This window comes from Lepisosteus oculatus, chromosome 27 (genome assembly GCF_040954835.1).
Source record: "Lepisosteus oculatus isolate fLepOcu1 chromosome 27, fLepOcu1.hap2, whole genome shotgun sequence".
Classification (NCBI taxonomy): Eukaryota; Metazoa; Chordata; class Actinopteri; order Semionotiformes; family Lepisosteidae; genus Lepisosteus; species Lepisosteus oculatus.
Genome location: NC_090722.1, coordinates 4,725,021 through 4,735,490, shown reverse-complemented (window position 1 = coordinate 4,735,490; position 10,470 = coordinate 4,725,021). Strand labels below are relative to the sequence as shown.

The window sequence follows — 10,470 nt, the reverse complement described above, 5'->3', positions numbered from 1 at the left end:
GCGGTGCTCCGCGAGACTCCGGGCGGCTCGAGCATCGTCTGAAGCATCAGCAGCTCGCGGACGCGCGTTCCGCACAAACAGGCTCCAACTTTCCCCCGTCCAGCTCGCCCTCTTTTTTTTCACATTTCTTTCACACACTTTTCTTTTTCGGGATGTGTGTGTGTGTGTGAGGGGGATGTTACACATTCAAAAGGGCTTCCGAACTGTTGGCATCCGTTTCACCCCCCTCCTCCTCCCAGCTTTTTTTAAACTACTCTTGGACTGCCAGCGTGATGTTGAATTACGAATAGATTCATCAAGCGGCGTGATTACTCCTGGCAAAAAGCATCTTTTTATTTTCCTGCTCCCCCCCACCACCACCACCACACACACTCCCTCTCTTCTCTCCCCCCTGTTAGGAAAAGAAGAAAGGAGGTTTTGTAGGAGTAAAAAAAAAAAAAGTGGGCAGTTCAGTTTTTTTTGGGTCCTCTCTCCCGGTGTTTTCTCTGCCTCGCTCTTCCTCGCCTCCTCCTTTCTCATCCTCCCGACCAGCCCCGGGTCAGCCTCTCTCGTCTCGCGCTGCTGTCCTCGTGCCGGGAACCTTCCCCGCACCCGCCGCCGCCGCATTGACCGTCCGGCTCGCGCTGCACCACCGCGCGGAGGGGGCGCGAGGAGCCGCACCGGCCCAGGACACCTGCCTCCGGACAGACCGCTTCATTCACTCGCTCGGGCAGGTACCCCGGCCGCTCTCGCTCTCTCTCTCTCTCTGGTTTTTATCTACTTTCATCGCCGGGCGGCTCGTCTGGAAGTACCACTGCCGCGACACCTCAGCGGGGGCAGGTGAGACATTCACCTATTGCGTATCACGGAATTAGAGAGCAGTTCCTACACGACTTACGACGTGAGGAGACGTCCGTGGTGCGGTTTCTGGTCCGTTCCGACCCGCAGCTCGCTCGCCAGGGCCGGTTCCTTATCCCTCGAGTGACAGTCCCCCTCCGTGGCTTCCACTCGGGGTGTCAGAGCCCCGCGTCCCCAACACGCCCGTAAGCGCCGCCTGCTTGGCTTCGCGAACGTCGCGTTTGCGAGGCGCTTAGGCGTCCGGCTCCAGCTCCCTGAAAGTTTACCGTGTTTTCACCACGGTGCGGAGTGTGCGGGGGAGCGCAGCGAAGAGGCCGAGCCTGAGGTGATGCAATCGGCCGGAGACCCCGGCGAGGCGAGTGCGTGCTCTGTTAGCCGGGAAACTTGGAAGACGTTGATCACCCGACGTGCGATCGAGCGGCTTATTTAACTGGGAAGGTGTGTGTGTGCGTGTGATGGGGCGGCGGGGTTACGCAATAATTTATCAGCTCAGAAACAAAATCGCAGTTATATATATATATTATTTTTCACGGTTTCACACGCTAATTCGTCCGGGGCTGAATTGTGGGGCAGCGCCGGTGTGTTTCTGTAGCTGAGAGAGATACAACAGCCTCCCTCGCGGGCCGAGGTTCAGGAATGTCCTGGAAGGAGCTGTGTGACCCCCCCACGCCTGATTCTCACCTGAGCAAGCGGGGGGGGGGGGGGGGGGTCCCCTTTTCTGGACTGCCCGGCCCGCACCCCGGTATTGGCCGCTGTCTGCTGCGGCGGGAGGACAGGGGGTGTCTGGAACAGCGGGGACGGCTTTCTTGAGTGGAGTTCGTGGGGAGCGGGGGGGCTGTTCTGTCCTGCGTGTGGGTGACGCGGTGGACTGCCCGCTTCCTGCCGTGGGAGACAGGCGAGGACACCGCTGTCCCTCTGTTTGGCTGACGTCTTTGCCGCCTGTACCCCTCTGAGCAGCTGGGTGTCTTCCTGCGGTGGTCAGAGAGACGTGTCTGGCGCAGGGGCACGACAGTCACGCCCCTGCCCCGTATTCGAACCCACAGCCGCCAAGTAGGAGACCCAGTGAGCTGACCCACTCCTCCACACGCTCCCAGAGCTGTTTATTCTTAAGAGCTGATCCAACCTGCTTATCCATCCATCCGTTTTCCAAACCGCTTTATCCCATTCGGGGTCGCGGGGGCGAGCCGGTGTCTATCCCAGCAAGCAACGGCTGGAAGGCAGGGTACATCCTGGGCAGGATGCCAGTCCATCACACAGACACTCACACACTCACACCAGGGGCCAGTTTTCCCAGAAGCCAATGAACCTGGACTGTGGGAGGAAACTGGAGCACCCAGAGGAAACCTTCACATGGGGAGAACATGCAAACTCCACACAGCCAGCACCCCCAATTGAACCCAGGGCCCCAGCACTGCAAAACAGCAATGCTGACCAGGACCCCGAGACAAAAAGTGCCCTGACATAGGCTGCTGCACCTGTAGGGGAAAGACTGCCACCTACTGGTCTTCCTGTGTTACTGCATGCTGGGTTTTCCCGCGTATCTGCCAGCTCAGTGCTGACCAGCCCCAGCCTCTCTGCAGGTGAGGGAGTCAGACTTCAGCACGACGCGCTTGGCTGGAGCTGCTTGACAGGCATCAGGCTCCTGCGCCACACTAAATAGCTCCCCCCGCCCCAGCCTCCAGGGCCACCTGTTCGGCAGTCACAGCCCTGTGTGTTCAAGGAAAGATGTTCAGGGATGTTCAGAATCTGAGAGGCCGTGGCGTAAAGAGATTTAGTGAAAACTGAACGCATGCCGGATCTGAAAACTCTCTGTCCAGCTGCACAGACGACCTTGAGTATTCCGAACGCCCTGTGTATGCCGGTCCTTTTCCAGCGAGCGCAGTGCCGAGGGAGGGAGCAAGGGACTTGATGTTCAGTGCAGAGACTGAAACCCCAGTGCAAGCCTCCCACGCATGCCCACACACTTTATAAGAGCTGTGAATTGCACATGGAGGCCGGACCCCGCGGGGGTGTCTGTGGCTGGCGCAGACAGTCGATCAGGCTGGGCTCGGCTGGCAGGGTAGCAGTCTGTAGCGAAGGCCAGGGTCGTGCTGCTGACCTGCAGCGGGGTAGAAGACTCGCTTGTTCAATCGTTGACCCTGAGTGTTGCCGTACTGAAGACATGGCGGCAGGGGGCTGGTTGATTCGTGCTTATCCACTGTAACGAACAGGGATGGGGGGGGGGTCAGACTAAGAGAAAGGGGACCAGAAGGAGGAGCCTGCAGTGCTCATGGGAAATCTCGTCTTTTTTGCCCACAGATACCGCCTGTCTTTCCATCCACCCGCCCAGTGGCGAAAGGGAGCTCAGTCTTTTGACAGCCAGGCATAGCGCAGTCATCTGGAGCGCCAGCCAGCAAGCAGCAGGTCGACCAGCGAACCCAGGTTATTGCTCTGGTTACAACGCAGACGATTGTGCTAGAGGTGTAAGTACTGTGGTTCAGTATTTCGAGATTCCTCAGTGTCCCTACTCCAGACTGAAGACCCTCAGTACCTTTCACCGGTCTACATATGACATCCCTTTCATACTTAGATAATAAGATCACTTTATTGGCCATATACAATTTCTTGCATTAGGAATTTGTCTTTTCACAGACCCCAGCTTGCTCTCCATGAGACACACAGACAGGGAGAGAGGCTTGGGGTCAGAGCGCAGGGTCAGCCATTTATACAGCCCCCCTGGAGCAGCTGGGGTGAAGGGCCTTGCTCAGGGGCCCAACAGAGTAGGATTCCTCTGCCAGCCACTGGGATTTGAACCGGCAACCTTCCAGCCACAGGTGCAGATCCTGAGCCACAGATCCACTGCCCCGAATTCCTCTGGCCACTCTTCTTCAAACTCTTTCGACGAGCCCATCATCCTGGTGTGCTGACCCCCTGAATCACTGAATCACGTGCAGTGAAGGTGAAGACACACCTTCGTCTGTTTGGTTGACATGCTTTCAGGCAGTGAGGATTCCTGTTGAGGGAGCTGGTTAGTCTCCTGAGGTTCAGAAATCAGTGGTTTGAATCGGAGTTCCATCATCGTGAATCCCCCTAGGATGCAAATCCCCTAATCCTTGGCACAAGATACTGCAAAGTGACAGGGGGGCTCAGTCCTTCTGCCTAGGTGTGTTGGACTGCTGCGTATTAATAGAGAAACATGCTTCAAGAAGCCAGAGTGCTTTTGAATAACAGCTTAAGGCAAGCTGTGTGACTAAGCATTTATTTTTATTTTTTTCAACCAGTGTGATGAGACTTAAAATGTCACAGCTTTGCAGACGCACAGCTGATCAGTTAGTTCTGAGCTCCCAGGCTTGGAGCTGCTCCTGTTCATGAGTCATAGAAATTGGAAAGAGTAGGGGGGGGGGATTTCCCAAAAATAACCTCGCAAGAGGACAAAAATTTCTTCAGATACCTGTAACTTCACCACTAGCCCCTCAAAGTCAGTTCTGAAATGATATGACAACAGCTGCTTGTAAAACCCCTGTTCAGATGGCACCTTACCACCGTGTCCTAACCATAGTTCCCAGAATGCAAAGCTGCAGATTGTTGGCTGCTCCCAGAACTGTCTCTAAACAGTTTGAAACCATGAGCTTTCAACCAGGGATTCGGGGATCCCCTAGGATCCTTGGACACTGACCAGGGTGTTCCCAGGAACAGAGGGAAGAGGTCAGTGATCCAGTGTAGCACAACGGTGCTGTACCATGGACTCACAACCATGCAGGCGATCAGCCTGCTCATTGTTTTCTGGGACTGAACAGATACCAGATGCTGTATTGGCAAGGGAATATAATCCTCACGCAGTTTGCAGTGGTGCTCTAGTTCAGTCCAGACTTGAAAAGAAACGTTGTCTTCTGCGATGTATACTGTAGATGCAGACGAGCTGGATGTCGACATGCTCTTGTCAGCTGTGGGTGACAGGGCTCCTGTGAGCTCTAGCATGAACAGGTCACATGGCTGCAGGGTGAGAGGTGAAAAGTGGGGGTCCTAATTGAAACATCAAGTGTCAGCCTTAGGAGTTTCCAGGCAGGAAATAGAACATCCTTGATCCTTCAAGGGAAAGAAACGTTCTGCTTTATAAATACGTATATGCGGAAATAATAGGTTCCTTAAAAATCGTTAACCAAAATCAGGTTTCTTTGAAATGTGTTCTTGCAGAATACCCTTGTACACTTTGTACACAAACAGGCTTCACTTGTTTGTTTTAATTCTGTGCAGTGTACCAGTGAGTTTTGTAGACGTGCTCACAGTACAGACCGTAACGAACTGGCTGATGAGACTTGAGGCTAACTGACACCGTCGGAAGACAACATAATTGACACGGTTCCTTATATTGTGGCCATAAGACTTCTGATCTTATTATTCGGCCAGCAAAAAAGACTTTGAACTGTTGAGATCCGGGTCCCTGTTGCTTATGGAAAGGGGTCAGGAAACACAGAACCTCCAAAAGTGGGGGAAAAAAGATTTTCCATTCTCTTCATTTGCCTCACCCCTTCCCTGAGGTCCGATGTGCATTCTCAAAAAAAATAATAATCTTGTGACAGTGGTGAAGACTGCAGTTGACGTTGCTGCAGGGCCACAGCCCTCTTGTCATGTGGTCATTCTTGTTGGACAAGGTTACATGCACTTTGAGGCTTCTGTGTGTGAGCAGGCCATCGGGATGTGGGATGAATCAGAAATGAGGTATTCCTGCCAGTCAGCATTTCTAGGCTTTTTTCCCACTAATTGTTCCAGGGGTGGGGTGGGGGGGGAGTCCAGAGTGATGGGGCTGTGTCACTGGGGCTGAGGAGCATGGGGAGGGGGGAGATGATGTGGCTGGTTGGCATAAGATGAGAGAAATGAAGAGTGGTACTGTGGAACAGCAAGGGCAGGCTGGGGTGATGCTCACAACTGAGGCACTGGGAGAGACAGAGGGAGGCAGTGTGGGGTTAGTGGTGAGAGCTGAGGCACTGGGAGAGACAGGGAGGCAGTGTGGGGTTAGTGGTGAGAGCTGAGGCACTGGGAGAGACAGAGGGAGGCAGTGTGGGGTTAGTGGTGAGAGCCGAGGCACTGGGAGAGACAGAGGGAGGCAGTGTGGGGTTAGTGGTGAGAGCCGAAGCACTGGGAGAGACAGAGGGAGGCAGTGTGGGGTTAGTGGTGAGAGCTGAGGCACTGGGAGAGACAGGGAGGCAGTGTGGGGTTAGTGGTGAGAGCTGAGGCACTGGGAGAGACAGAGGGAGGCAGTGTGGGGTTAGTGGTGAGAGCTGAGGCACTGGGAGAGACAGAGGGAGGCAGTGTGGGGTTAGTGGTGAGAGCTGAGGCACTGGGAGAGACAGAGGGAGGCAGTGTGGGGTTAGTGGTGAGAGCTGAGTTACTGGGAGAGACAGGGAGGCAGTGTGGGGTCAGTGGTGAGAGGCGAGGCACTGGGAGAGACAGGGAGGCAGTGTGGGGTCAGTGGTGAGAGCCTAGGCACTGGAAGAGACAGAGGGAGGCAGTGTGGGGTTAGTGGTGAGAGCTGAGGCACTGGGAGAGACAGAGGGAGGCAGTGTGGGTTGGCAGAGACGCTTAGTACACTATCACAATACTTAGACATGTTTTTTATAAACACCACTGGTATAGAGCCACAATCCAGAAGGACACCTTAGTATCTTTAAATCAAGAGCTGAAGGAAAATTGCTTTCTGAATAGGACTCTATTGGAGTGGAGTAATCCTGCTGGTTTTCACAGACACCTAGAAAGCTAGATAGTGAACTGTTCAGTCTCCTGACAACATTTCCTCTGCCCAAGCCTGTTGGGTGTGCAATGTCTGTCTCCAGCTGGCTTGACTGGCCCAAGCTGCTGCCTGAATGCTGAGCCGTTCCCCCTCTGTTCTCGAAACTGCTGAAGAGCGCTCATCCGGAGAGCCAGAGGAGTGGAGGCCCACTGGCCCCAGTTAAGTCACTCAGTATTCCAGACAGCCTGTTCTTTGTAACGATGCCCTGTCTGAGTACTTCTGCGGTTCAGATCTCCTGTTCCCAGCTCTCCCACAGTCTGATTCCTTTCCCCCCCTGGCTGATGGAAATGTGGTCGGCGTGGACGTGGGCCACTCCGTGCAAGAGGAAGGGAGTGGGGAAGGATGAGTGGGTGGAGGGGGAAGGGGTAAAGCAGAGAACGTCCCGTCAAAGTCCACATGCAACTCGTGCACAGATCACACGTGGAGCAAAACTGAAGGAATCCATGCTGGCTTCCAAATCCAAGTGGAGCAATTTGCAATTAAGTACCACACCCTCCCCGTTCTTGCAGTTAGTGAAGCATTTTTGCATCATAAACGTTTTCCTCTCATTTCACTCTTGACTTGGGTATGGGTTACAGCAGGGCTGAGGCACAGCTGAAGGTGGTCCGGACACCCCCCTTCCCTGTGACTATACGCACAGCAGCCCAGCCGAGGGTCTTTCTGGCACCACAAGTAAAGTTAATCTGCACATCAACAGCTGTGGGGCTGTGATATCACTTCTTGTGCGATCAGTCCAAGAATAACTAACGAGACGTATTGAACTCAGAAGTAAGGAAGGGACAGTGTTCAATACCAGGTCGCGCTCTAGGCCGAACGTGGACAGTGCTGTCAGCCGAAGGCGCGATATCGACAGCCACCTTAAATATGTGTCGGGGTGAAGGGCTGAAGGGGATCTCACACTTGAGAGCGCTCGGAGCAGAAAGACGCCACCCGTGTGCAAACTAGTGGATCCTTGTGAACACAGCAGGCCTGGCTGTTCACAAAAGCCCTTAGCAACAGCAGCTAACGGAGCTCCCAGCCTGCCCCGCTCCCCGGTACTGCTCTGCGGCGACAGATGTCTTCCGAGTCGGGGCTCTGTGGGCGGCTGACAGGAGACGGACGGGCCTGCGCCGGGTGTCGGCGTCGGGCCGGTGTTGCTCACCAGGTGGGGGTGGTTTGGTGGAGGTGGTGGTGGATTGGAGATAATGTGCCGTCTGGGGCTCCCAGTGAGAGGAGAGAGAATACGAGCCCATCAGAATTCGTCTCACGCGGGCGGGAAGTTCCCTGTCTCCCTGCACACTAACTCAGTCAGTGGGCTTTTCTAAAGCGGTCCTGCCGACAGCTCGAGACGACGCACACACACACAGTCTCCCAGGAATAAATCTCCAGGCCAGCTACACTGTGTTCCTTTCTTTTCCTCGCCAACCCCTTTCCTTCCCGTTTTCTTTTCTTCTGCTCCTTCTTGCCGTTTTTTTTTTTTGGTCGTCTTTCATCCCTGGGCCGTGATTCCTCCTCTTTCAGTTCCTTTTCCCACCCTGTTCTCTCGGCGCGCTAGTTCTCCAGGCCTGAAGTGACCTTTCGGGTTGAATTTCAGGATGCGCTGCGGTGGGTCTGCGTGACCTGCACGCCGGGGGCTTGGAGACCGTTTGTCTCTGAAGCTCGTCGAGTGCCAGTCCAGCCCAGTCTGGGTGAAAGCACGACGCCAGGGTGTTTGTGCGTAAATCCCTGCCACATTAGAATGAGCGGCCTTCTCCAGTAGGGCAGTGGGACCGGGACAAAAGACAGAGCACAAAGCAGAGCTGGCACACACCCATCAGGATGGAGCGCCCAGCAAGGTCACCCTGGACAGGACGCCAATGCAATCGCAGATACTAACACAGACACACTCACACCAGGGCCCACTTTCCCAGAAACCAATTAACCTACCAGTATGTTTTGGACAATGGGAGGAAACCCAACCAAAAATGGGGAGAACATGCAAACTCCACTCAAATAGCACCTAAAGAATTGAACCCAGTGCCCCAGCGCTGTGACCACCGTGCCTTACACATGGTATTTATGGAATAGGCACGAAAGCAGTGTGAAAACAAAAAACAGATCCTCTCCCAGATTATTTTCTTGAACAGTGGGCCATGTGAGTTAACTCAGTGACGCAGATCCTTCCTGCGCTGTGGGATTTTTATTTACTTCCCTGGCCTGGCCTGGGCACTCAGAACTGGTTTCAATCTTTCCCCTCTCCCTCTGTGTTGTAATCACTTGGGCGTCATCCCATTTCCCTCCTCCCTGTCCTTGTCTCCGCAGGTCGGAAATGGCCCTCGCTCTTCTCCTGTGCGCCATCTGTCCCCTCGTCCTGGGCAACTCCTACAACTCCAACCCGGGAACAGGTACTGCATGACCCCGTCCCCCTGCCCACCTGTCCGTCTTTGCCAGTCCAGACTGCTGGCTGCGGGCCTGGCACCGGGCTGGGCTTGGCGTGACCTCTCGGGCTCGGCCTGATCTCCTGCCCAGCGAGCTCTAATACCAGCATCCCCCTTGACCCCCCCCTCCTGCTGCAGTGCAGGCTGGGAAGCGCCTGGAAACGGGCTGTCTTGCCCAGGCGTGTGTGGTTCCAGTGTCCAAGTGTTCCTACAATATCACTAGGGAGTGAGGCATCCACATGAACGGGAACTATGCAATTTGACTCATTGTAGATAACACTTCAGGGGAATCTGCTGCAATTCATTAGTGTCAGCCAATCATGAGGGATCCCCTATGAGCCCTGGACCCTCAGACAGAGGGAAGCAGTCAGCGCGGTGTGTTCATAGCAGTTTCATTTCAGGCTTTACGGGCTACATGCTCTCTTACCGTGTAAAATATGTACACCGAACATCATTCATCATGTATCGTTTTCACTCTGGGATATTTACCGCCTATCGATACGGCAGTGCAGTGGGAGACTGGTTCCATTCCCTCTTTCTGATGATAACCCAGCAGAAAGATGCCGACAAACCAGAGAGACAGTAGGGAAAAGATGCTGCCGCAGAGAATCAAGGCCTGAGCTTGATTTCCCATTGCATCCCCGGGAAGCTGAGGTCCTCTCTGTAGGAACAAGATAAATTGTGCCCTATTGCCAGGGTTTTGCACAGACTGGGCTGGTAAGACAGGCACTGGTAGGGATTGGCATTGCTCTCTGATGCCTGACCTGTTTAATACCTGCCCTGTGATTACAGACGATGTGAGGCTGCTGCAGGTCACCATCCCCTCCCACTCCATCATGGCTGGCACCCTGGGGGGCTCCCTGACCCTGCCCTGCCATGTCTCCCTGGCCCAGCCCACCCCCCCCACCTCCGGGCGCCGGGCGGTGCTGGCCACCCCCCGCGTCAAGTGGAGCGTCGTCTCCGGAGGCCAGGAGGTGGAGATCTTGGTGGCCAGGGGTCAGAGGGTAAAGGTCAGCGAGGCCTACAGGGACAGGGCCTCCCTCCCCCACTACCCCTCCTCCCCCGGCGACCTCACCCTGCGGCTGGAGACTCTGCGCTACAACGACTCGGGGATCTACCGCTGCGAGGTGCAGCAGGGCCTGGAGGATGACCACGACCTTGCCCGGGTCAAGGTCAAAGGTGAGGGGACACAGGGGTGCAAGCCGATCCCTTTTAATATGCAGAGGGGAGGAGCGCCTTGCATGCAAGTCATATTCACGACAAAGAAGTAAATACCCTTTAAGTAAAGGATGTTGAGCATCAGGTTCTTTTCTCACAGCCCTTTGCCTATCAGTTCAAGTTCATTGTCATATGTACCTGAGCGCAATGAAATGCTTACTTGCGTGTTTTCCACACATGACAAATGACGTAACAGATGGCATAACATTGACATAGAAAATGAAATAACAAATAACATCACAATTCTTGGAG

At 54.6% G+C, this 10,470-nt stretch overlaps 1 protein-coding gene across 4 annotated transcripts in view; it reads left to right on the top strand.

Annotated features, from left to right (window-relative positions):
* Positions 1-10,470, top strand: part of bcan (brevican) — a 29,822-nt gene continuing 19,352 nt past the window's right edge. Inside the window, exons 1-4 of one of the 4 annotated variants that reach the window (XM_069185017.1) lie at positions 1-709; positions 3,136-3,299; positions 8,885-8,967; positions 9,793-10,179. In XM_069185017.1, coding sequence (XP_069041118.1) covers positions 8,892-8,967; positions 9,793-10,179 — 463 coding nt within the window. In that variant the 5' untranslated portion in view covers positions 1-709; positions 3,136-3,299; positions 8,885-8,891. Of the gene's footprint in view, positions 820-3,135; positions 3,300-8,884; positions 8,968-9,792; positions 10,180-10,470 lie in introns of all 4 variants that reach the window. The other 3 variants (XM_069185018.1, XM_069185015.1, XM_069185016.1) reach the window with 3 other exon arrangements.